The sequence below is a fragment of the Maylandia zebra genome, linkage group LG5 (assembly GCF_041146795.1).
Source record: "Maylandia zebra isolate NMK-2024a linkage group LG5, Mzebra_GT3a, whole genome shotgun sequence".
NCBI classification, from domain to species: Eukaryota; Metazoa; Chordata; class Actinopteri; order Cichliformes; family Cichlidae; genus Maylandia; species Maylandia zebra.
The window spans coordinates 13088447-13115009 of NC_135171.1; the positions used below are offsets into that span (position 1 = coordinate 13088447).

The 26563-nt window shown below is 39.9% G+C and overlaps 3 protein-coding genes across 5 annotated transcripts; 1 reads left to right on the forward strand and 2 right to left on the reverse strand.

The window, feature by feature from the left end:
• The first annotated feature begins 1483 nt into the window (after positions 1–1483).
• On the forward strand, positions 1484–3869 carry LOC101477090 (protein LSM14 homolog B-B). Of its 2 annotated transcripts, none has more exons than XM_023152520.3 (8): positions 1484–1706; positions 1831–1994; positions 2105–2234; positions 2355–2537; positions 2644–2721; positions 2986–3119; positions 3205–3328; positions 3416–3869. In XM_023152520.3, the coding sequence occupies exons 1-8, from the start codon at positions 1583–1585 to the stop codon at positions 3445–3447; spliced, it is 969 nt and encodes a 322-aa protein (XP_023008288.1). In that variant the 5' UTR covers positions 1484–1582; the 3' UTR covers positions 3448–3869. The 2 variants fall into 2 exon arrangements, with proteins under 2 accessions (XP_023008288.1, XP_004574198.1); XM_004574141.5 differs by having other exon boundaries at positions 1485–1706; positions 2986–3123.
• cdh27 (cadherin 27) lies at positions 3125–11690 on the reverse strand. Of its 2 annotated transcripts, none has more exons than XM_076883791.1 (21): positions 11615–11690; positions 11078–11200; positions 10572–10721; positions 10015–10168; positions 9116–9279; positions 8625–8756; positions 7561–7743; positions 7092–7408; positions 6865–7007; positions 6570–6794; positions 6247–6468; positions 6028–6149; positions 5843–5947; positions 5604–5690; positions 5471–5518; positions 5309–5392; positions 4957–5160; positions 4779–4850; positions 4651–4698; positions 4484–4570; positions 3125–4397 (listed from the first exon to the last, which is right to left on the reverse strand). In XM_076883791.1, the coding sequence occupies exons 1-21, from the start codon at positions 11633–11635 to the stop codon at positions 4176–4178; spliced, it is 2913 nt and encodes a 970-aa protein (XP_076739906.1). In that variant the 5' UTR covers positions 11636–11690; the 3' UTR covers positions 3125–4175. The 2 variants fall into 2 exon arrangements, with proteins under 2 accessions (XP_076739906.1, XP_076739905.1); XM_076883790.1 differs by having other exon boundaries at positions 5783–5947.
• An 8277-nt stretch (positions 11691–19967) lies between these two features.
• Positions 19968–24300, reverse strand: LOC101479236 (cadherin-like protein 26). Its single transcript, XM_076884427.1, has 14 exons — positions 24217–24300; positions 23720–23861; positions 23452–23615; positions 22986–23117; positions 22887–22903; positions 22289–22520; positions 21764–22080; positions 21537–21679; positions 21221–21445; positions 20898–21119; positions 20679–20800; positions 20434–20598; positions 20122–20341; positions 19968–20043 (listed from the first exon to the last, which is right to left on the reverse strand). Exons 1-13 carry the CDS (start codon positions 24298–24300, stop codon positions 20201–20203), a joined length of 2106 nt encoding a protein of 701 aa, XP_076740542.1. The 3' UTR covers positions 19968–20043; positions 20122–20200.
• Positions 24301–26563: the final 2263 nt, after the last annotated feature.

Below are 26563 nucleotides of genomic sequence, written 5' to 3' on the forward strand. Positions count from 1 at the left end.
GCTTTGGGCCCATATTGATGTAGCATCACAAAGTCACTGCAGATTTGCAGACTGCACATCCACACTGTGAAGCTCCCACTCCAGCACATCCCAGATGTCATGTATTGGGTTGGGATCTGGTGACTGTGGAGGCAATCTGAGACCAATGAACCCATTGTAATGTTTAAGAAACTAGTTTGAGATTATTTGAGCTTTAAGCAGTTTCTTATCCTGCTGGAACCATTAGAAGACTATACCTTCAGTATGTGATCATAAGGGAATGGACATGGTAAATAATGATATTCAGGTAGTCTGTAAAAAACATGCTCAACTGGTACTAAGAGACCCAAAGTGTGCCAAAAAATATCCCCCACACCAGTACACCAGCAGAAACAACTACAAGGCTAGATGGATTCATGGTGCAGCAGAAACTGAGCCTCATGCAATGTTTTTTTTTCGCAGTTTTTCATTGTCCACTTGTAGTGTGTGTATTCTAGCCTCAGTTTTTTGTTCTTAGTTTACAGGAGTGGCATCCGGTGTGGTCATCTGCTGCTGTAGCCCATCCCCTTCGAGGTTTGAGGTGTGTTGTACATGCACTCTTCTGCATACTCTAATTGCAATGAGTGGTTATTTGAGTTACTGTTGCCATCCCATCAGCTCAAAGCAGTCTGGCCATTCACCTCTGACCGCTAGGATCACCAAGGCGTTTTTTGGTTTCTTCCTTTTTGTTTTTTCTCAGAGGACTGCCACCAACTGGCTATTTTCTCTTTGCAGACCATTCCCTGTAAATCCTGGAGATAGTTGTGAGGGAAAATCCCAGATCAGGCCACACTCCAGCACCACCAACCATGCTACGTTCAAAGCCACTTGAACATCAGTAGGTCATTTTGACCATGTTTACATGCCTAAATTCATTAGGGTGCAGCCATGAAATTAGTTGAACAGATGTACCTATCAAAGTGGCCAGTAAGCTGGTATATATTAGTATGTATATCAGGGGTTGGGAACTCCAGGCCTCAAGGGCCGGTGTCCTGCAGGTTTTAGATGTGTCCTTGATTCAACACAGCTGATTTAAATGGCTAAATTACCTTATCAGCATGTCTTGGAAGTTCTCCAGAGGCCTGGTAATGAACTAATCATTTGATTCAGGTTTGTTGACCCAGGGTGATAGCTAAAACCTGCAGGACACTGGCCCTCAAGGCCTGGAGTTCCCCTACCCCTGATGTGTATGTTTATTGAAGTTAAACGATCCTGTCCTATACCATAACGACAGCAAAACAAATTTTTAACCACTAGCTGCTGGTGAGTTTGTTAGTGGACACCTCAGATCTGTTTGGGCTTAGCGTTTAACACCAGTAAGCCCGCTTCCAGTTTTACTTAGTTTAACTCCACGCTCTTGCTTTTGTAACTAGCGGTGTATGCCGACTGAGTAAAGAAACTACCCCCGTTTTACACACAGCCGCAAAGAGGTGCAGCCCTGCCAATCTTATAAAGTGCACAGGTGCTTTCCATCATGCACACTGTGGATTAGTTAAGGTGTGTGTGGCGTGGCTTCTCACGCCGTAGGTGAAGTTTGAGCTGAAAGCATATTTTTACTGCAAGCATGAGTGCCGGAGGAACTCCTTACATTGGCAGTAAAATAAGTTTAATATCCAAGGCACAGATTCGTTATGAGGGCATTTTGTCTTCTGTGGACACAGACAGGTCCACAGTTGCTTTAGCAAAAGGTAGGTTGATGCTTTACAGGATGTGGCTCGAGGCTGTGTTTCTCAGTTAAGTCTTAAACAAAATTTGCTGCAGTTTAAAAAACAGCTGACTTGCTTTATGTCACTTCAACATATATTTTCCCAGTTAAATCTTATGGCACTGAAGACCGGCACACAGTTAGACCAGTGCCACCCAAAGATGAAGTTTATGAATTCATAATCTTCAGGGGCAGTGACATAAAAGATATTACTGTGTCTGAGCCACCAAAACCACACCATGGACTTCCTCGGGACCCTGCTATTGTTCAGGTGAGTAGGTGAAGGAGATTCAACTTAATTTTTTCCTCACTGTAGATTTATTTGAAATTGATAGAAAGTTTTGCAAAAGTTCATTTTTGTCTTTATTGTTGTGGGATCAGTCATCAATTGGCAGCTCCTCTGCAATGTATCACCCACGCTGGAGTCCTTACAGAGACATGATGCCCACCTACAATCAGCTGGCTGCTAGCTCTCTACTCAACCAGCAGTACAGTGCAGCACTGGGACTAGGTACAGAGTTCTTCTCAATATAACAGGATTTGTTATATATTTATGTTTGTGTAAATCTGGGTTTCCAGCATGGAAAATGGTCTTGCACCACTAGGCTTCTTTGTGCCCTCTCAATTCTAGGACTTTCAGGCCAAGCCAGAAGAGCCCCTATGGTTGAACAGGCTGTCCAGACCATGCCTTTGGTCAGTGCTGCACAGAAAAAGGGAAAGACTACAACCCAGCCACAGAACAAACCGCTGGTGCGTCCAGTTCAGCGGTCTGGACAGGCTGGTGCCCAGGTTCAAAAAGAGAATATACCCACCAGTAAGTGGACTTTAACAGTGAACATTTACTTTAACATCAGTTGACTTCATTGCACTGCTTTTAAGTCCACCATGATAAAAAGAAAGATTATCATATATCATTTTAGGACAGGCACCATCTCAGCCAAGTGCTGCCTCAGCTGAAGGCCAAAATACAGGAAACCAGAAACTAAGGCAGAGACAAGGTATCCACATTTAAAATGTGCATTGTGAGCTGCTAATTCCTGAATGGCAGTAGGTTTGCTTGACTCTTTCTGCATGAAAATTAACTGCAATTATATTTATAAAACCAAATTTTGCCCATCTGCCTGGAAGCATTAAATTACAAAATGAAATGTCTCATACTAGATGAACTGGTTTGAGAACCAGTTTTAACGGGTGTGTGTGTTTTGTTTTTTTTTTTGTTTTTTTTATAAATTTCCCCTTCCCCTCTAAATGCTTATTTGCAGGCAGCCGCAGGTCCAGGAACAGAAGCAGAGGCCAACTAATAGTGAAAAACACAAAGGCTTCAACTTTGGCATTTGAGTCAGATTTTGATTTTGAAAGTGCAAATGCTCAGTTTAAAGATCTTACGAAGCAAAATGTTGGTATGTTTTAAAGATCACCAATCAATTCAGTTTTATTTGAGGTGACAGAAACTGAGCTGAGTATATACATGTATTTTGCAGTTGATAAGGAGTCTTGGGAGACCCAGGATAGCCCTCCTGAACAGGAGGAGGAGCCTCTCAGAGATAAGTACTATGACAAAGCCAAGTGTTTCTTTGATAACGTCTCATCAGACCTCAAGCCCAGGTGACCTAAACAGTTTATTTGTAATATTTGTTTTGTGAAGCTCTGTAATATACTTACTCCCACCCTACAAAAAACTGTGCGTTTTAGGAGGACCACCTGGGCTGAGGAGAAAAAGTTGAACATAGAAACATTTGGAGTTCCTGGTCGCTTCCTGAGAGGCAGAGGATTCAGGGGGCGTGGACGCAGAGGGCTGAACGCCACTGAGCAGCGAGCGCTTCCAAAAGTTGGTAGTGGCAGAGTGTGAAGGATTTCCTTTTGTTAAACTGTTGTACATACTGTAGTTTTTGACTTGTTTAAGAGGAACCTCCTTGAGTTCAAACCTCTGCAACAGCACTCAGTGAAGATTTTTGTTTTGTTTTTTGTTTATCCCAAATGCAAATTTGTATTTTGGATCCTTACATGAAATGGGAGAGCAGTTTCTTTTAATCCAGCAACTGTGCACTTAAAAAAAAAAAAAAAAAAGCAATATTGTTACTTAGTTTGAAACATGCGATGTGGAATTTGTCGTTTTTTTTTTTTTTTTTTTTTTTGTATAAAGTTACACATACTTGGCTGTTCAAATGTAATCCAAATGGGTTCTGAAGACAGGTTTGTCAAAATGGACAACTGTACTTTTGTGGTTTGTTTTGGCTTTTGCTTGTTTTGGGTTTTTTTTTCTTTTTTTCTTTCCCCAGTTTGATATAAAAACTGAAGACGCATGTGGCACAGTAATAAATATGTGATTAACAATATGGCTCTCTTGTAGCATTTCTCCTGCAGAAGTTGTCGCCACAAACCCTTTAGTCTCTCCTCCTAATAGAATATAGGAATTGAATGTTCTTCCTCACACTTGGAGCAGAAATGTTTACTACATGTCGTAATATCTTGAGTCCTGTCGTTGTGTTGGGCTGCAAATAGAAGTGAGTTGGTGGCACTTTGGGCCCAGATCTTCCAGTGTGTCCTGATATGAACCACCTTCAGAAATACTGATCCTATTCAGCTCTGAGATGGCATCGGAGTCCCCCTCCTGTGCGTCGATGTGAAGGTCTCTGTCGAAGTCCCCTTTTTTCTCTGGGAGTGAGGTTGTCTTCTGTAAAAGGTGGCACATGCAAGTGTGCCAGCAGTGATTATTTTTATTTTTAAATAATGCAGCATAATGGACTAAAGACTACCAACCTGACGAACTGGCATGAGTTCAACGGACTCCGTAGCACAGCTCATGTTTTGTGATTGGAGGACGTTCATGTTGCCCATATCATCAAACTGCATAAAGAAAGTTCACACATTTCTTCATCTCTGATTTCAAAGTAAAAGATTACAAACACAAATCTCTGGTGTTCTACCTGATGGCTGCTGTCATAGCCAGTGGTTATTGGAGAATTCCTGTCTGACTGAAATTTGAAAAAGAAACCATTTAATATTTTAAGATCCATTTGTAAGACATCCTTGCTCTTCTATGGGTGTGTACAACCTGGTTCTGAGGGTAGCTGTGTTGGTAGGACAGGCTTTCTCTTCTTAAATTCTCACATGGTGAGTGGATTTCCTGTTGGGAAAGGGTGACAAGACCAGGAGGTGATCTATAGAGGAATCTGTTCACACTTTGAGGGATGCATTTACAAAAGTGCATGCTCCATGGAAGAATGACCTACCTTAGGTTGTGAGTCCTTGGCTGTCATGCATATAGAAGCCAGTTGGTGAAACTTTGGACCCAGATCTTCCAGTGTGTCCTGAAATGAGCCCTCTTCAGAAATACTGATTGCCTCCAGCTCTGGGATGGTGTCTGAGTCTAGCTCTGAATAGATGTGAAGCTCATCGTCTAGCAAGTCCCCTTCTTTCTCCCGCAGAGAGGTTAGCTTTTGTAAAAAGCGGAACATGTCAAAAGCAAATACAAATATGCCTGAAGTGATTTGTTTTTTAATGGTACATGCTCATACATTTTTATTAATTTTTTTTTTAAATAATGCAGCATAGGAGATGTGACATACTTAAGAGACTACCAACCTGATGAACCTGCATGTCATTAGACTCCGTAGCACAGCTCACGGTTTGTGTTTGGAGGACGTTCATATTGCTCATGTCTTCAAACTGCACACAAAAGGTTCACATTTCTTTATCTCTGATTTCAAAGTGAAAGATTACAAACACAAATCTCTGGTGTTCTACCTGATGGCTGCTGTCAAAGCCAGTGGTTATTGGAGAATTCCAGTTTGACTGAGATTTAAAGAACAAAAATATATAGTTATTATTTTAAGATCCATTTGTAAGTCATCCTCAATCTTCTGTGGGTGTGTACAACCTGGTTCCCAGTGTAGCTGTATTGGCTGTATTGGCTTTCTCTTCTGAAATCCCCAAAGCGTGGGTGGATGGACCTCTGTGTAAAATCCTGTTCAAAAGGATGACAAGAGCAGGAGGTGATCTATAGAGGATTCTGAGATGCTTTTACAAAAGTACATGCTCCATGGAAGAATGACCTACCCTAGCTTGTGAGCGTAAACTCCGAAAACTGCCAAAAGTCTGAACTTCATTCATACCCACCCTTGCTGAATATCTCCCATTTCTCATCCCATTCAGTGGAATATGGAAATTAGATTGATTATATTGCTCCATACAAACTGGTTCTTCCATAATAGTGACAGGAATCTAAAGAAAGAGAAATGGTTTATTGATATTTCCCTTAAAATGGGTCATTGGCATGGATGCAAATGTTTCTAAACAGTGACCTCGCAGTTGTCTCCTGGTGCCTCAGTGTTTGATTGGAGGAGGATTCCTCCTGAACAATCTTCAGGCTCCATAGTGATAAACTCTCTTTTGGACGAGATGCTGAGAGCCAGCAGCAGCAGAACTGTCAAAGAGTAAAATAAAACTTATGCTGGGTTCTTAGAGATGTTAGCACACATATCACAGTTCTCCTACACTAAAGTAAACGGTGAGTTTCTTACACAGAAGTAGTAAGAGTGAACAAATTATTATGCATAAAGCATAAGGGCCAATGTTTATTTCAGATTTCTGGCGAATTCGACAGTTTGGTGTCACAGTGCAGCCACATGCAGTCACACTGAGGTTGTAAACTTTAAATGCTCCCTGCATGTCGGAGATCTTTAGATGAATTGTGTGTTGACCATAGGACACACCGGGCTCCTTCACCAGACCAGCTGTGTAACCTTGAAGAAAAGATCAGGAAATGATAGGATACTTTAGGAGTTCTGGCTTTTGTGCTTGTTTTTCTGTAATATGTCACTAAATACACGAAGGATGTTTCTACCATAACCAGGATTCAGTCTCCATTTTCCTTCAACATTTCCCAACAGTTCAAAAGTGAAAGGCCCTCCATAAGGGGCTTCATCTGGGTCAAAGGCCTCGATGTTGGTGGTTGTGGGGGCATCAGACACACACACATCCAGGCTGTCCACTGTTAGCTGTGGCACATTGTCATTCTGGTCCCACACATGGATATGTAGTGTAGCTGTTCCTGTCATTGGTGGTATACCTGTCCAAGATGCAAGAAATGTAGTACAAAAAAAGCTGTTTGTGTTTTAAAAGTCAGAGTGTGTGTTTACCTTTGTCAACTGCATACACTAAGATGGTGTAGGTGCCGTTAACAACGTGTGGAGATTCTCTGTCGGGCGTCTTTATCATTGTGATGTTTCCTGTGAGGGGATCCACCGTCACCCAGCCAGCAGGATCATTTCCTACCTTGTACCTGTGGACAGATTCAGTGCACTTAGACAGAACTGAACAGCTTCAGATCAACGTTCAGAAATGTTTAATCAAATAAATCGCTTACACAAACTCTTTGGAATAACTGGAGTCAGGATCCACAGCTGTCACTTTATCCACCCAGGTTCCAGCGGGTACGTTCTCCATCACCACGACCTCTTTCACCGTCATGCTGAATTTAGGAGGGTCATTGGTATCCTCCACATCAATGGTGACTTTCACAGACTGAGGTTCAGCTGCACCAGAGGGATCATGGCCTTTAATGGTGTCAACTTTCCAGAGGCCTGAGGACGTCCTCTCTTTTACTTCACAGGAGTAATACGGTGCCTCGTTTTCCACTGAGATCAGCAGCTCCCTCTGCGCCCCATTCTCAAAGTCTAAAGGCTGAAATTATACAACAGTGTTGCAAAATCAGTAAAAAAATTTTTGTGAAATTCAAAAAATATTGTCAGCATCATTATATAAGAGGATAATAAATTTTTAAAAAAGCTGTGGGTGTCATTGTAATGTATAGCATGCAGTCAAACACCACTTACTTCAACTACTGTCAGGATCCCATCATTAGTCTCTAAGTCTGTTAGTATCTTGAAGTTCTCTCTCTCGTCACCATGTATGGTGTACCTGGCTCTCCATGCAGAGGTTTGGTGGGTGTCTTTGTCTGTCACGTGCAGCCTCAGAGGAGAGACCCCAGTCTCAAGCTCCTTCACTTTACCAGCGCCCTGTAGTTTGAATACAGAGTGTATAAACCTGTAGAAGAATTTCCCATTGCTAATACACAATTTTATTAAAGTAATACTGTGTAAAACTGTGATTGCTTGATGTTAGTAGATTGCTGTCACTTAAGTTCTGTTTTATTATCCTTCCCAATTCAAGTCCATAATCATTAAATTTAGTCCAGCAACTTTCTCCTTCCCTTTGGAGCAGATCTGAATACACCCCAGAGTTTTTCCATATCTGTGGAAGGCTGTGAGTTCACAGTTTAGCTTAGATGTCGATGTTGGGTAAGAGTTCCATATGAGTTAGTGAGAAGAGAAGCTCTCTTCTGTCCAATGACAGCCAGGCTGAGGTGAAATGTTCAGATACGCTGGTGTTTTCTGTCGCTAAGTGATGCTATTAGCATTCATTAGCTACTGTTAGCAGCGTTAGTGAAACTTTCTTTAAAGTGAATGTAACTTGTACTCTGACACTTAGTGAATAAAGTCTCATATGATGTGAAAATGCACTCAAACTGTTTATTAGAGGGAAACTGAGTGAGCTTTCACAGCTTTCACAATAAGCAAATCTGCTTCTATGCATTTTAATGGATTAAATATGAGTTTATGAGAAAGTATTAATTTGGCATAAATAGACAATAATCTATATATTAATGAGAATAATATCATTTTTTTCTATTATAAAACATAAAAAATTACTGACTGCACCTTTAAAACGTAAACTCATTGTGAATGCAGTATAAATATGAGTTTATATTTATGTTTGACGAACCACCAGGGTGTCTTGCCTTCTATTCTGTATACACTACACATAGGTATCAGGTTACAGGTGTGAAACTCCTGAAACTGGTGCTGTTTGGAGTTTGCAACACCAACTGACTGCCTACCGTTTGACCGCTGATGACTGGAAGGTGGTTGTTGCCATCCCGTACATGAATTACAACAGTGGTTGAACTGGACAGGCTGACTACTTCACCGTGGTCTTTGGCCTCCACCGTTAATGTAAACTTCTCAGCCACCTTAACAAAAGCAAATGGAGAGTTTTACATTAATAGGCTAATAGCATAACAATGTATTCATAGGATACATAGATCATAGTGTATCCTAGACAGTGGCTCCTACAGTAGTTAGACCATTATGCACAAAGCTTACGGGTGTTTTTTTGTATTACACGAATGGGTTTTTTTTATAATAAGGAAACATTTGTAACCTTTGTGATATTTGCAAAGAATCTGTTGCTGCTCAAAGTGAGCATGCGCATCTGCATAAATAGCTCCGTAAGTTTTACTTACTCAAGTAAAGAACTAGCCAAATCGTTCTCCTTACTCATCTTTAAAATGTTTCGTGCTCCTGACATATCAACAAAAGAGTCTCTTACCTCATGATTTAAACATCCTTTGAATGAAATGTATCCAGACTCATCAACGAAGACTTCAGTGTCTCTAACAATTGGAGACACAGATTTGATTTCATAGTGGAAGGTTGAGTTTAGTGTTCCGCTCTCGTCTATGTCAGTAGCGTGCACTTTCAAAAGATTGGAGCCTGTCGGGAAATAAACAGTTAAGGAGCATATGTAATACTCAGTGTTTAATTCAATTCAAAGGAAGAAGCACACACACACAGACACACACACACACAGGGCTAGATAGATAAACACACAGACATGACTCACACAGACACAGTGGGGGAAATAATTATTTGATCCCCTGCTGCTAATTTAACTTTGCTCACTACATTAGAAATGAAGAGCCTCTTTTCATTTCTAATGTAGTTTTATTTTAGTGGAAAGAGACAGAATATCTACCAAAAATCCAGAAAAAACACATCACATTAAAAGTTGTAGGCACACAGATTCCAATCAATCAATCAATTACAGATCCTCCTAATCTCAGCCTGCTATGTATATGAAGTACACCTATCCTCAGAGTCATTTTCTTTCATTCCAACCTCTCCACCACCACAGGCAAGACCAAAGAGCTGTCAAAGGATATCGAGACAAGAATGGGCTTGTAGTCCACTCTTGCCCCATGGAGGTGGGCTGGAATGGACTACAAGCCCATTCATGTCCCCAACACCTTGTTGAGATGGTAACAAGTGGTGATGCAATTGTTCAGCAATGGAAGCAGTAAAAAAACGACGTGCCATTCTGTCTCTCACCATTAAAATGAAACTATGATAAAAAAAATGTATTCATTTGTAAGTGAGCCAACTTACAGAACTAGCGGGGATCAAATAATTATATGTACATATATATTATTATTATTATTTTTTTTTTACCTTGTGTGTTTTCCTGATCAACAGTAGTCTCATACAGAGTATTCTCAAAGCGTGGTGGGTTGTCATTGATGTCCTTTATGAAAATCTCAAGTCGTAACCTGGTAACCTGTCTGGTGTCAGTTGACACGTCCATCTTTCTGGCCTCACATATTAGCTAGACATCAAATGATACCATGAAGACTTAGTTACAATAGAAAATAAATAGTAAATATTGTGATCTATGACATGGAAAGATTATCATTAAGTGGTAAAGTTCTGTGACAAGAAGTTAAAATAATTTTTAAAGATTTTTTTTCAGCCTTTTTTATGCAACCAAAGTAACAAAATTTGACATTTCTAGTATGAAATCAGGTAAAGCTTCTGACAATATGCTGACAGAAACGTAAAGTGTAAAAACTGTTGGTTGACAATAAGCATGAGCATGCTTAATATGCACTCTCATTAATAGTAACTACTCCACAATAACAGGTGTTCACTGTCACTATGAATAATTTGTACATGAACAGAAAGACTGTGGGATCACTACATGTTGGCGTTTAGCGAGTGTTGATTCTAACCTCAAGTTTTTGCCACTCCTCATAGTCCACAGCCTTGTGGACGTACAACATGCCAGACTCTTTGTCAATGGAGATGACTCCCATCGGCACCTCATCCACCCCTTCTCCATAGAGTTGGAAGGTTAGTCGATTTTGCCTATCAATATTCACCTACAACACAACAGCAAATGTTTGCATACGTAAACGTCCGTTTTGTGATTTTAAATGATTTTATTGCTATGAACCTGGGCATGGTTAAATAAAGAAACGTGCAAGTATCAAAGGAATGCAGGTGTTAAATCAGCTTTAATCAATTAACTGATTATTTTTGCATTATTAGTATTAGTTTTTTGGTAGCTACATTAAAAAAGTTCACCTTAAAATTAAATTCACTGTGCATTTATATTCCACAAAAAGTACATTTGAAACGTAAAAACCTATACATAAAAGTTTGTTTTTTTCTGTCATTTTAAAGTCTTTCAGTTTATGAAATTTGGAAATGGACACTTTCCGGTTAAATTTCTCACCTTGCCCAACTCATATGGGAATGGCCCTGGATAACCCTCCTCAAGCTCAAACGAGTCAGTAGTCCATTCCCTCCTGTGACGGCTCAGCAGCTCTGAGCTTCTAGCACCTGATAAACAATAAACCTGGAGGGCAAACAGTCAGTCAAAGCAGGAATGTTAGGGGATGGGCTTACGGTGAAGTTATAATTTATGCGTCTGGGGTAATGAACTTCTTAAAAGCTCACTGATGCATAGTTGGTAAACCAGTTTTGATAAGGTGCGCACACACGCATTTCTGCAGATATGCAAAGGCTTTCCGAGTATAGCGTGATAAGAGAAATGAACCTGTTCAAAAGGAAGTCCCAGATTTGTATCGCTGAAAACAAAACATTAACTCCATTTTAGGCAATTTCAGAAAACGTTTTCAAGAATTTTGCCTTTCGTAGCCATGTGATACGACAGATGAAGAGATCCATTAGGGCACGCAGTATTTGCGCACATAATTAGCATGTCTGACAAAGGAAAAGTCAAAGGAATACAAAAGTAATTGCTACGTACCAATAAAAAGAAGTAGCGCATGACCTTTGTTCACTGCAGTCAGCTCAGAGTGAGTAAGGACTGACTTCAGTCAGCAAGCCCAGCCTTCTTTCCACACCCACATATGCAACCGTAAAATCCTGTTTTTGTACGCGCGTGTGTGCGCGCACGCGTGTTTCTATGTTTGCGTGTGTGTCTGTTTACCTGCCTTTCCATGGAACCAGCTGTGACTGACAGCTGGAAATCAAAATAGGACAAACTCAGTCTAACGAATAGAAGCCGTGTTTTGTGCCTTTAGTTCCTTGACTGCTTTAGTTTGACGATAGGTTTGTTATGTGTGCTTTGTATTTAGTTCTACCTTCCTACTCTCATGGTCTGTGTTTAGCCGTCCTCCCACCTGTGTCCTCTTCCCTTGTTATATGGTGTGTTTTTGTCTCATTTTCCACTTGTCCGTTGTCCCATGCTCCCTCATGTCTGTGCTTCTCCTTGTTCTGTGTGTTTTGTAGAAGTTTCATTGTGTTGGATTCTTTGTTTGTAACCTGCAGTTATTTTGTAAGAGCTCATCATTAAAGCTGCTTTTTGAGATTAAGTCTTGTTTATACTGTGCATGCATTTTGGGTCAATTAGCGATCCTCGACAAAAAGCAAAAACAAAAGAGTTTGTACAATGCTAAACAGCTTGAAAGTCAATATTTGTTATGACCACTTTTATTTTTCAACAGAGTCTAGTTAAGATTTCTTGTAATTTTTTTTTTTACTAGTCCTCAGGAATAGTTCTCCAGGCTTCTTGAAGATTATTCAAAGCTCTTCTTTCAATGTTGTTTTTCTCTCTGTCAAGATGATGCCGCACTCCTTCAATAATGCTGGGCTGTAGGGAGGCCAATCCATGACTAACAGTGGAAATTTTTATTAAACCTGACAACTGGTAGTCATGTGGGTTCCGGAGCTCTACAGACTTCTAGCCTTCCACAGTTACTCCTGTGGAGAAATGTGTAGTGAACTCCACCACCACAGGCCAATACTTAGGGTGTGGACTTGAACTTGTGCCAAGCTGCTTTGCCTGGGTGGATTTCTGGCTGCCGGGCTGAGGTCCCGATACATCAATGTATTTTAATTTGTTTTAGACTGATGTACTTTGACAGGGAAGAGCTGAAGCTTATTTTGACGGCTGTCGATATTGTTGTTTTGTTTATGTGTTTTATTTTACTGTCTCAGTAGGCACCTCATGTATTTATTGTATTTTAGAGTGGTTTACCCTTTTTATATATATATTGTTGCAGACAGTGAAGGCGCTGCATGGAAAACTAATCGTTTTTTTCTTTCCGATTTTTGCATGCACCGTGGTGAGCTTGAGTGGAGACGGCACTGAATATTTTATTTTTTATAGTGTTTTGTCCGGTTGGGGTTCAGGGTGAGTTGCCGTCCCTTTTAAACGTGTGTCATATGTTGATTTGTGTTTAACAGGTTCCCCACAGCGCTTATCCTGTCCCCCACGTACAATCATACAATTTTAAAGTTTTAACCGTATTTAATGAAGTAAAGCTTTTAATTGTTTTATACGGAAGAGGATTAGGGCCACTGGAAAAAAAAAAAAACAATTCTGACTTTTTTCCTCAGAATTCTGACTTTTTTCCTCAGAATTCTGACTTTTTTCTCAGAATTCTGACTTTTTTCTCAGAATTCTGACTTTTTTCAGAATTCTGACTTTTTTCAGAATTCTGAGAAAAAAAGTCAGAATTCTGACTTTTTTCTCATAATTCTGACTTTTTTCTCAGAATTCTGACTTTTTTCTCAGAATTCTGACTTTTTTCAGAATTCTGAGAAAAAAGTCAGAATTCTGAGATTAAAGTCAGAATTCTTTCCTTTTTTTCCCCAGTGGCCCTAATCCTCTTCCGTAGTTTTAGGTGCTACTATTACATGTTTACTTTTATTTTGTGTTAACATTAAACCCATTTTAACTGACTGTATGGCTACAGCTCTGTCCTATTGAAGTAGGTACCTACCATGGGTCACACTGTGGTTATTAAGACAAATGTGATAAGCATTTTGGCATGTGTGATGAGATGCTGCATATATTTTATCACACTGTGGTGGGCAGTGCTCTCTATTATACTGTGGTGTTTTGGTGGTGCAGCCCGACAGACAAACACTTCTACAACACCACTAGAGACACATGAATGAAATGCAGTGTCATTAAAAACACTTGATTTTTTTCCATATTCTTCAATGATCTTTATTTAAAAATGTAATATATTTACATGTGAATAAACTTTTAAGGATTACACTGACTGATGGATGAGTGGGCAATGAATGCTTTCTCATCCTTCTGTCATGCTCCATAGAGTGTCTGAGGGGGTTTTCCACTTGGTATCGGGATTCTGTGTCCACCTTCAGAGGTGGAGTTTCCAGCGTCTCACCTGGGCCTCATCTGCAAACAATCAGCAGGAGGCTCCACCTCTGCTCCAATTCTGGCTTCCCCATGTTTAACCTTGTTTTCCCTGTGTTTAGATCTCCTCTGACAACATATTCGTCCAGCAACTTCTTCTCCTCTGTTGCAGAATTCCCTTTGGATCGTTCCCATCACGACCCAGGTGATCAGTCTCTCCATAGCTTTTCCTCTGGTACCTGCTCTCTGCTGACACTCCATCTCTAGCCACATTCTCTATTCCTTCTCCTTAAATAAAGTCTTATAAATAGTTTAACCATGTGCTTTGAATTTGCATTTGGGTCTAAGCCTTCTATGGAGGGAATATCTCTTCACAGTAACATCTATTCAATTTTCTGTTCAATTCAATTTTATTTATACAGCGCCAAATCACAACAAAAGTCGCCTCAAGGCGTTATATTCTAAGGTAGAGCCTACAATAATATTTACAAAGAAAGACCCAACAATCAAATGACCCCCTATGAGCAAGCACTTTGGCGACAGTGGGAAGGAAAAACTCATTTTTAACAGGAAGAAACCTCCAGCAGTACCACGGTCAGGGAGGGGCGGGCATCTGCTGCAACCGTTTGGGGTGAGAGAAGGAAGACAGGGTAAAAGACATGCTGTGGAAGAGAGACAGAGATTAATCACAAGTATTATTCAATACAGGGAGGTCTGTTAACACATTTCTAGTGAGAAAGGTGGATGAAAACGAAAAACGTGATGCATCACGGGAATCCCTCAGGAGTCTACGCCTTGCAGCATAACTAAGGGAGGATTCGGGTTCACATGAGTTGGCCATCAGCCTACTAAAAGGATACTGAAAAAACGTGTCGAAATAGTGTTAGTTGTCAGCACTTGTGCTGGTGGACTCAGAAATTTGCAAACGCAAGTATTCCTCTTCTGCCTCAAAATCCTCTCGGGACCACTTCCTCGAGCCTCCAGTTTCATGGTTGTCAAGCTCTTCAAGTTCATCCCCAAAAATGTTCATCACGACTGGTCTTAGAGTGAGCATGCACAGTTGAGCTTGTCCCTGAATCAGAGTTTGCAAGCCTGAGTGTTTTGCTGTTCTCTTCTTCATCTACACTCTCTGGGCTTTTTCGTGGATCCACCAGGCAGTGGTTCTTCTTTTATTACCTGCTGATTGATGTCCTCATCAGCAATATTACCAACATGAGAACAACCCTCGCTATCAGTGTCACAGTCAGAAATGAAGTCAGAGTCATCATCAGAAAACTCCTCGCACCATCTGATTCTTTTGTTCTTCATCCATCTCTCTAAACCTCCTCCTGGATACACCTGGCCGAGGGTCCTCTTCTGGGATGTACTGGTGAACATCCACACAGTCTTCAAATGCCTCATCAGAATCATCATTTTCAATGACAACAACAACAACAGCATTTTGGCTGGTGTAGACTCACAACTTTGGAATGGACAAAATGCATACAGCATAAATAAAACTAATTAAAACAATTCTTTTTATTCAAAACCGACGTCAGGATTTGGGTTGTGAGAGCGTCTGTGTTGAATGGAGAAGCTACATCCCATGTTCACTCTGATGCCTCTGTCTTTCTAAATGGAGGGACATAAACTGTGTGTGTATATGTAAGCGTGTAAAAACTGCAGATACTAAGAATAACAGCAACCGTATTTTGTCTATATCCGCCATTGTAGAAATTTATCTCATGTAAACAATAACGTGACCACAGCGTGATGTCAAAAACGGCACACACATACTCAGACATTGCCTGAATAAATCTCGTCCACACCTAAACGCAAAAATGTAGTTTTCAAAAATCTCCACCCTGGCAAGAGTTTTTAAAAATGTCACCTTTCAGTGACCCAAAATGCAGTTTACGTGTGGACGAAAGGCCCAAATGCATAGAAAAAGCTGCATTTTGAAAAATACCCGTGTACATGTGGACGTACTCAGTTTCTCAAAAAATCTCTCAGAAATTCTAATAGTTTGTTTGAGAAAAAACTGAAATTTCAGCTTACTTTAGTTCTTGGATGGTAATAATATAAATTACACAGCAGTTAATCCTCAGGAGTAGAAATTTCACTAAATAGTCGTCTTCTTTCATATGGTTGCAGTGTCTCTTCAGATTTGTGTTGACATGCTGATGTTTTCATTCAAAAGATGTTTAAATGATGCAGTGATGTCCCTTAAGCATCATAGACTGCAGAATACATATAGATTCTTTTTACTTTTAAGTTGTATGCTCAGATTTTGATATCTTTTATATGGAGACAAAAAAAATACTTAAAACAATTAAAGAAAAATAAAGCAGTCAATGTGTTATTTAAATTTTTCATTTATTCTAATAGTTACTGTAAAATTCTCCACTAAGAGATTCATCTTGGACTTCTTGCGGGATTAAAGCTAAAAAATTAGTACCCACACAACATATAATTCATTTCTTTATGCTTGTAAGGCAAAAATGAAGAGACTGCGCTGACAGTCAAAAGAGACGAAGAGGAACTCAGATACCAGCTATGCTGAAGTTTTCACAACATCACTTGAGTTTTGGAGGTAAAAGGCAAGCAAGGACCACGTCAGGGTGGAGTTTACAGATTATTTTTTCCACTATGAAGGTGCAGGTTGTGGGTAGTGAGATCATCTAATGTCATATAATCTTTAGCTTGAGATCCAGTATTCAAGGCAAGGCTGGATGGTCCATTTGGTAAAGTAAATCCGTTGGGCATCTTTCTTCGCCTTTAGACAATAATTCTGATGGCAAAAGAACCAAACGGGACAGGCAAAAAAAAAAAAAGAACAAGGAAAAAGAAATAAAAAAGAGAGAGATCCATTATTCAGGTGCCCAGTGATCAAAAGTTGATAGCCAGAAGGGGGAGACATTGAGCTACAAAGTGAGCTGTGTAGGGTGTAGGTGAGGTTTTCTGTTCTGTTGTTGGGTTACCACTTCTTAGTTTCACTGCACTTCAGCATGTGACAGTTCACTATTAGCGATGTCTGATTGTCAAAGTATTGATTAATTTTGCTGGAATCCTTCACTTGCCCCTATTCCTTATTGTATCCCTCCATGTATTTTTTGACCACATTAATCTCACCTTCCTCTGTCTTTTTCTCACACTGCTGCTGGGACTACGGTCCCTCCTGCTGCATTTCACCATGCTTGAGCCCATGAGACCTGGTTACCACCACTTCTTCCACACTAAACTCTGTTCTAAAAGCTATGTAGGCAAACAGTCAAGGTAGGGCCTGATTGTTTTAATTGATTTGATTAAGCAATCCTTTGACTGTAATGAAAATGAACCACTTGCAAAAAATAAGCATCAAAATATTGATGAGCATATTTTCCTTTTAGCAAATTCCATTAACAAAACCCCCCAAATAATTTCTCTGAACACTCTTCCAACAACCACACCAACCCATCCCACTGTACCACTGCATTACATGTACTAAATCAGTACTCATCCAAAGATTGATATGCAAAGGAAAGCTGTCAGTCCTCTTATTAAAATGATTTTGTTTGAGATATCACATGACCCTATTTTCCTTCTTACTTTGCATCATTATAATAAAGCTGAAAGCTGAATCCATTTTAATTGTGAGCAAGTACAGAGCAGTAAAAATAAAATAAAAATAAAAACAACAGAAAAGATGCAGAAGCAGAAAACAAACAAAAACAAAAAACACCACGTGTAGAAAAAATAAGCCAAGAAACCAGAGCTGGTTAAAGGCACTCAGATGTTTGCATGTTAAATTTGTAACTCCTGGTATGTTATATGTCAGGGTGTGTGGCTGGTGGGAGGTGGACCCAATTTGGAAGACTCAGAAGAGAAAGAGTGAACTCAAAACCAAGTTTTATTTCTGGTAAATCACAGAAAAAAACCTACAACATACAACAACAATCACCAAAGTAAAACAGGAAGACAGACACAAATGAATGGGGACGTCATGGTTCTGGGTTGTTGACCCAGTGTTTTTGTTTTGGACGTATGAATCTTGTTTGTTTATTGTTTTGATCTTGAACAGTGGGTTATAGTTCTTAGATTAGTTTTCTTGTGCTTATGAGTTTTCTGATTATGTTGTTTATGCCTTGTGATTCAGGTTGATTGTAGGTTATCAGACTTCCTTTAGTGTTCCCTTTTCTGTCTTGTCTTCATGTTTATTTATCTCTGTGTCCCTCGATCTCCCTCTCTCTGTCTCCAAGTTCTTAGTGTTTCCAGATTTTCCAAGTGTTTTTCCAGCTTAGTTTTTCACGATTTGTTCCTTTTTCAGTTTGGTTTTCTTGGGCGACCGTGGTTCAGGGGGTTGGGACGCTCATCTGTAACTGGAAGGTTGCCGGTTCAATCCCCCAGCTCTCTCTGTCCTGGTCATTGTGTCCTTGGTCAAGACACTTTACCCTACCGCCTACTGGTGATGGCCAGAGGGGCTGATGGCAGCCTCGCTTCTGTCAGTCTGCCCCAGGGCAGCTGTGGCTACAACTGTGGTTTGCCTGCACCAGTGAGTGAATGTGAGAGTGAATGAATAGTGGAATTGTAAAGCACTTTGGGTGCCTAGAAAAACGCTATATAAATACAATCCATTTTTATTATTTTTGTAATGTTTGACAACCAGCCTTCTTTTCTCCGTGTGTCTGCATTTGGATTGTCCCCTCAGCTCCACATGCTGCCCGCAGATTGCGACAGGGGAGAGAAGACTAACTTCGCACATGAGACACAGGAGGACAAAACACAGACCTGAACAGAATACACTGAACACTATTTATACAAGAAGCACTGAGGCGGCTGGGAGATAAAGCAAAAATATAAACAATACAAATTATAATACCTCAAACACAAATGATCCTCAAAACCAAAACAGAAACCCTGAGTCCAAAACCCCATAACACCTTTAAAACTACCGGTAAAAACACATCTATCGTGGCCACAGATGCTCGAGATTCAACACAAAAGCAAGATCTCTTTTTTAAAAAAAAGACATGCTTTACCTATCATGACTAACTCCCAGTATGTATGTGGTGTAGGGAGTTTTAGGAGCTCTTCAAACCTGATTACTGTGGACACCACATAATCAATTCATTTTTATTGTGGCATTAGGCACAGCTCTGTGACAAAGACCCCACAACCTCCTTAATCTCCAGCCTCACCCCAAAAAATGCCTTTTTACGAGGACCACCTGGGCCAAATGCCACTGAGCAGAGAGCGCTCCCAAAAGTTGGTAGAGGTAGACTCTGAAGGGTTTCAATTTTCTTAAAACTGTTGTAAATACTGTAGTTTTCTACTTATTTAAGGGGGACCACCTTGAGTTCCACCCTTTGCATGAGCACTCAGTGAAGATGATTTTTGGGTTTTTTTGTTTATCCCAAATGCAAATTAGCATTTTGGATTCTAACATGAAAGTGACGAACAATTATAATCCAGCAACTGTGCACTTTTGTTTTTCTTTCCTCATTTTGATATGAAAAATGAAGATGCATGTGGCACAGTTATTAAACACATGTGATTAACAATAAAGCTCTCTGGTAGTATATCTCATGCAGAAGTGGTTGCCACAAACCCTTTTTAATTAACCCCAAATCTGAATGGAATAAAGGGATTAAATGCCTTCTTCCTCACACTTGAAACAAAAAATGTTTGCTACGTAACAGGATATCCTGAGTACTGTATTTGTGTCGGGCTGCATATAGAAGCCAGTTGGTGAAACTTTGGACCCAGATCTTTCAGTGTGTCCTGAAATGAATCCTCTTCCAAAATGTTGATTGTCTCCAACGCTGAGTTGGTTTCTAAATTCCCCTCCACTGCATAGATGTGAAGCTCATCGTCTCCTAAGTCCACTTCTTTCTTCCAGAGTGAGTACACTTTCTGAAAATTTTGCAACACGTAAATTATTATTTTTTGAATCATACATGCTCATATGTTTTGAATAATGCAGCACAGGAGATGTAACTTACTGAAGAGATTAGGCACTGAAGCAGTTTAACCTGCATGTCATTAGACTCCGTAGCACAGCTCACGGTTTGTGTTTGGAGGACGTTCATATTGCTCATGTCTTCAAACTGCACACAAAAGGTTCACATTTCTTTATCTCTGATTTCAAAGTGAAAGATTACAAACACAAATCTCTGGTGTTCTACCTGATGGCTGCTGTCAAAGCCAGTGGTTATTGGAGAATTCCAGTTTGACTGAGATTTAAAGAACAAAAATATATAGTTATTATTTTAAGATCCATTTGTAAGTCATCCTCAATCTTCTGTGGGTGTGTACAACCTGGTTCCCAGTGTAGCTGTATTGGCTGTATTGGCTTTCTCTTCTGAAATCCCCAAAGCGTGGGTGGATGGACCTCTGTGTAAAATCCTGTTCAAAAGGATGACAAGAGCAGGAGGTGATCTATAGAGGATTCTGAGATGCTTTTACAAAAGTACATGCTCCATGGAAGAATGACCTACCCTAGCTTGTGAGCGTAAACTCCGAAAACTGCCAAAAGTCTGAACTTCATTCATACCCACCCTTGCTGAATATCTCCCATTTCTCATCCCATTCAGTGGAATATGGAAATTAGATTGATTATATTGCTCCATACAAACTGGTTCTTCCATAATAGTGACAGGAATCTAAAGAAAGAGAAATGGTTTAATGATATTTCCCTTTAAATGGGTCATTGGCATGGATGCAAATGTTTCTAAATAGTGACCTCGCAGTTGTCTCCTGGTGCCTCAGTGTTTGATTGGAGGAGGATTCCTCCTGAACAATCTTCAGGCTCCATAGTGATAAACTCTCTTTTGGACGAGATGCTGAGAGCCAGCAGCAGCAGAACTGTCAAAGAGTAAAATAAAACTTATGCTGGGTTCTTAGAGATGTTAGCACACATATCACAGTTCTCCTACACTAAAGTAAACGGTGTGTTTCTTACACAGAAGTAGTAAGAGTGAACAAATTATTATGCATAAAGCATAAGGGCCAATGTTTATTTCAGATTTCTGGCGAGTTCGACAGTTTGGTGTCAAAGTGCAGCCACATGCAGTCACACTGAGGTTGTAAACTTTAAATGCTCCCTGCATGTCGGAGATCTTTAGATGAATTGTGTGTTGACCATAGGACACACCGGGCTCCTTCACCAGACCAGCTGTGTAACCTTGAAGAAAAGATCAGGAAATGATAGGATACTTTAGGAGTTCTGGCTTTTGTGCTTGTTTTTCTGTAATATGTCACTAAATACATGAAGGATGTTTCTACCATAACCAGGATTCAGTCTCCATTTTCCTTCAACATTTCCCAACAGTTCAAAAGTGAAAGGCCCTCCATAAGGTTCTTCATCTGGGTCAAAGGCCTCGATGTTGGTGGTTGTGGGGGCATCAGACACACACACATCCAGGCTGTCCACTGTTAGCTGTGGCACATTGTCATTCTGGTCAGACACATGGATATGTAGTGTAGCTGTTCCTGTCATTGGTGGTATACCTGTCCAAGATGCAAGAAATGTAGTACAAAAAAAAAAGCTGTTATTTAGATTTGTTTTGTTTGTTTTTTAAAAGTCAGAGTGTGTGTTTACCTTTGTCAACTGCATACACTAAGATGGTGTAGGTGCCGTTAACAACGTGTGGAGATTCTCTGTCGGGCGTCTTTATCATTGTGATGTTTCCTGTGAGGGGATCCACCGTCACCCAGCCAGCAGGATCATTTCCTACCTTGTACCTGTGGACAGATTCAGTGCACTTAGACAGAACTGAACAGCTTCAGATCAACGTTCAGAGATGTTTAATCAAATAAATCGCTTACACAAACTCTTTGGAATAACTGGAGTCAAGATCCACAGCTGTCACTTTATCAAACCAGGTTCCAGCGGGTACGTTCTCCATCACCACGACCTCTTTCACCGTCATGCTGAAATTAGGAGGGTCATTGGCATCCTCCACATCAATGGTGACTTTTACAGACTGAGGTTCAGCTGCACCAGAGGGATCATGGCCTTTAATGGTGTCAACTTTCCAGAGGCCTGAGGGCGTCCTCTCTTTTACTTCACAGGAGTAATACGGTGCCTCGTTTTCCACTGAGATCAACAGCTCCCTCTGCGCCCCATTCTCAAAGTCTAAAGGCTGAAATTATACAACAGAGTTGCAAAATCAGTAAATTTTTCTTTGTGAAATTCAGAAGCTATTTTCAGCATCATTATATAAGAGTATAATCTTTGTTAGCCCAAAAAGCAGGTTTGACAAATATATATTACAGAGACGTTGAGAAAGTAGTTACAGAGAAACTGTGGGTGTCAATGTAATGCATGACATGTAGCCAACCTCCACTTACTTCAACTACTGTCAGGATCCCATCATTAGTCTCTAAGTCTGTTAGTATCTTGAAGTTCTCTCTTTCGTCACCATGTATGGTGTACCTGGCTCTCCATCCCGAGGTGTTTGGGGTGTCTTTGTCTGTCACATGCAGCCTCACAGGAGAGACCCCAGTCTCAAGCTCTTTCACTTTACCAGTGCCCTGTGGTTTGAATACAGGGTGTATAAACCTGTAGAAGTACTCCCTGGTACTAGTACAAAACATGAAATGTATACAATTTCCTCATCTATGTTTATTGATATTACAATTTATGCAATCATGGATTCAGTGTGGTTGATTAAGTGTTTATATTCCTTGTAATTAGTTTGTGGCTTAGGCAGATATCATTCTATAAAATTATGATTTGGCAATTATATGAAATATGGACAAGTAATAACAACAACAATGTAACTGCATCCATGTTTTAGGCCTTAAACGCAGTATAAATGCAACTGAAATATGATATTATTTGCATATTTTATTCTTTCCACCTTTCACAATTTTTCAATTTACCTCAGTTTTCTTTTCTTATGTTTATATTTTGACTAATCAATGCCACATCACCATTGGGTCTTACCTTGTGTTCTGTATACACTACACATAGGTATCAGGTTACAGGTGTGAGACTGCTGAAACTGGTGCTGTTTGGAGTTTGCAACACCAACTGACTGCCTACCGTTTGACCACTGATGACTGGAAGGTGGTTGTTGCCATTCCCTACGTGAATTACAACAATGGTTGAACTGGACAGTTTGACTACTTCACCGTGGTCTTTGGCCTCCACCACTATTGTAAACTTTTCAGCCACCTTAATACAAGCAAATGGAGAGTTTCACATTAACAGACTAAAAGAAGAATAAAGAATTAATACTATTCTCTATATTTCCTCCCAAAGGAGTTGGACCACTTGTCACCAAATGTAGCTTACTGGTAATTTTATGTAGTACAGGAAGATAATTTGCTCATTGGAACAAAAGCACACATGAGAAAGCACTCAAAGCAAATATTCATATCTGCATAAATGCTTAGTTTTACTTTGTCTTATCAGTTACAGATCTAGCCAAACAGGAAATACCTCCGTTCTTCTTACTCATCTTTAAAGTGTTTTGTACTCCTGACATATCAACAAAAGAGTCTCTTACCTCATAATTTAAACATCCTTTGAATGAGATGTATCCAGACTCATCAATGACGAGTTCAGTGTCTCTAACATTTGGAGACACAGATTTGATTTCATAGTGGAAGGTTGAGTTTAGTGTTTCTCTCTCGTCTATGTCAGTAGCATGCACTTTCAAAAGATTGGAGCCTGTTGGGAAATAATAACTCAAACTAACGAGCATATTTAATAATCACTGTGTAATTAAGTTCAAATCAAGGAGCATTTTTTGTTTGCTTGTTTGTTACTTTTACCTTGTGTTGATTCCTGAGGAAGATTAATCTCATACAGATCCCTCTCAAAGCGTGGTGGATTGTCATTGATGTCCTTTATAGAAATCTGAATTCCTAACCTGGTGTCCATTGATATGTCCATTTTTCTGGCCTCAAATCTTAGCTAGACATCAAAAGATATCATGCAGAGTTAGTTACAGTATAAAGACAAACATGATAAATTGTTGGACATTGGGAATGTAGTGTGAAAAATCATAATACAAATATTTTTCAGTTCTCTCACAAGAAAATGTGCTTTAAAGATGTTTTAGTGTCAATATTTTACATATCGTGTATGAAATCAGGGAAAACCTCATATTTACAGAGGATAATACATAATCTGATTAGAACTCAAATTTTTTGTCCTGCAAACCTATTAACAGTGACGACTCCACAATAACAGATTTTTTCATGGTCACTGTGAACAAAAATTCTGCGGCATCGCTACATGTTGGAGTTTAACATGTGTCGATTCTAACCTCAAGTGTGTGCCACTTCTCATAGTCCACGGCCTTGTGGACGTTCAACATGCCAGAGTATTCGTCTATGGAGATGACTCCCATCGGCTCCTCGTCCACCCCTTGTCCATGCAGTTCAAAGTATATTTGATATTCCCTATCAACACTCACCTACAACACAACAGCAAATCTTCGTGAGGTCAGTTATGGTGGATACTACGGGTATTTTCTGGCAATTACATTAAAATGAAAGTTCCTCCCAAAATTTAATTGATTATTTTTGTATACTAAAAAAAGAAAGAGAGGACAAAATACACATTTGAAACACAAAACTGCTTGTACACTGTTAGTGGATTTTTCTTTTTTAAGCAACTGATCATAACTGGACAATGCTGTATGCTTATTTCCATTACATTCAAGCGATGTTCTACATTTCTACAGCTAATGTCATACAAAATGGGCAGCCAACACCAAGTCCAAAGTAAAAATATGTCATTCGAATTTGTCATTATTTATTTATGAAATTTGGAAATGGACATTTTCTGCTTGAATTTCTCACCTTGCCCAACTCATATGGGAATGGCCCTGGATGGCCCTCCTCAATCTCAAAGGAATCAATAATCCACGCCCTTCTGTGACGGCTCAACAGCTCTGAGTTTGCTGCACTTGACAAACAATAAACCTGAAAGACAAAGCAGGAATGTTAAGGTATGGCAAAAGGTTGTAGCTTTAATTTATGTACCTGCTTTGTTGGTAAACAGGTTTTGATAAGGTGAGCGCACACACATATTTCTATTGACATGCAAAGGCATTTAGCATGATAAGAAAAATGAAACCATTTCAAAGGAAGTCCCTGACTTTTATGGCTCATAACAAACCCTTAACTCCATTTTAAGCAATCTAAAAACGAAAAGAAAAATATATTTTGGAGGATTTTTTGTTGTTGTCTATAAGAAGATTTCAGATAACATCTGTCACGTGGCATCTCTCATCTGTCATTATGTGGCCATATGATAGATGACGAGATCGGCACACAAGATTTGCTCACATAATCAGCACATAGTTTTATAAGAAATAAAATGTAACAGAAATGTTACATACCAACAGGATGAAGCGGAGCATGGTTCTTGTTCAGTATATCCAGCTCAGAGTGAGTGAGGACAGACTTTTTCAGAGTAAAGAGACCCGGTCCTCTGCTTTCCACACCCACATACACAAGTGCAAAATACAGTCTGTGTGTGTGTGTGGTTTCATACCTGCCTTTCCATGGAAGAAGCCTCATAACCTTTAATACGTCACGAACGTTTTATAGTAACTGAACAATGCCAGCTTTGATCTTGCCTTTCAAATGCTTTATAGTTACTGACCCTCAGTGTGTATTCACTCAAAAACCATCACTCATGTGTGAAGAAGATATTATCTTCCCGCTTTTTCGGCATTTGATCCTGGGAATCGAACCAAAATTATAAAGTCTCTGCAAACTGTGATTGCTTCAGAATCCTTTAGTGATACACACCCCCGTCTGGTGATCGAGGATTCCCTGAAGTAGAGTTTTTAAAAAACTTGAAATATGTGAGACATTTAACCTCATGGCTTTGTGCCAAAGAGTCAAACACATACTTGGTGTTATTAAAACAGAACGTGACAACAATGATCACAAAAACTGAAAATAAAATGTGAATTAAATCTAGAACAAACTAGTCCTAGTCATGCCCTTGTGTTTCATCTCTGCTTTCCTGTTCCCATGTCCCCCTCCTTGTGTTTCATTCCATGTCTCCCTTGTCTGTCATGTGTGTTCTCGCCTGCCCGTCATGTCTCTCACCCTCTGTATCTCTTCTGTCTGTCTCATCCCCATGCCTGCTTCTTTCCTCCGGCCCCGTGTCAAACCGTGTGTCTTAGCATGTGTTTCAGTGTGAGTTCTGTTTTATTTTGACAGTTCAGTGTGTTTAGTTTTGCTTCCTCTGTGTCATTATGTCTATTCATCCAAGCTGTGTTCCACATGTGTTTCCACTTCGCTTGTATATATTCTGTGTTTTAGCCTTTGTTCATCGTCAGGTCATCTGCTTATCATGCTTATCAATAGTTCATGTTTCAGGTTTTCTTTCCCAAGTCCAGGTTTTCATGTTCCATGTTCTTAGTGTTCCCGTTTGCCCTTTGTTTTGCATGTTTTTCTCAGCCTCAATAAACGGCTCGTTTTTTTGTTCATTTCCTCCCTCGAGCGTCTTCCTTTTGGTCCACAGTATTAACACAAGGGCTGCCGCCACAGCCCTCTGACATGCTGAGGTTGGATCCAACTTTGAAACTAATCACATTGCACACTATTAACCTCTTAATCATGAAGAGGTCACATAAAATCAACGGTGCTGTA

Coding starts and splice junctions, on each gene's coding strand:
- LOC101479236 (XM_076884427.1), bottom strand. CDS start 24,300: ATGGGAGTCATCTCCATAGACGAATACTCTGGCATGTTGAACGTCCAC. Junction 22,081..22,288: donor GGATCCTGACAGTAGTTGAA/GTAAGTGGAGGT, acceptor GTATAATTTCAG/CCTTTAGACTTTGAGAATGG. Junction 20,342..20,433: donor GTTTACGCTCACAAGCTAGG/GTAGGTCATTCT, acceptor CCTTTTGAACAG/GATTTTACACAGAGGTCCAT.
- LOC101477090 (XM_004574141.5), top strand. CDS start 1,583: ATGAGTGCCGGAGGAACTCCTTACATTGGCAGTAAAATAAGTTTAATA. Junction 1,995..2,104: donor GGGACCCTGCTATTGTTCAG/GTGAGTAGGTGA, acceptor TTGTGGGATCAG/TCATCAATTGGCAGCTCCTC. Junction 2,538..2,643: donor AAAAGAGAATATACCCACCA/GTAAGTGGACTT, acceptor ATATCATTTTAG/GACAGGCACCATCTCAGCCA.
- cdh27 (XM_076883790.1), bottom strand. CDS start 11,635: ATGCGCTACTTCTTTTTATTG. Junction 6,795..6,864: donor AGTGTATGCAGTTGACAAAG/GTAAACACACAC, acceptor CATCTTGGACAG/GTATACCACCAATGACAGGA. Junction 4,398..4,483: donor AACTCATGCCAGTTCGTCAG/GTTGGTAGTCTT, acceptor CACCTTTTACAG/AAGACAACCTCACTCCCAGA.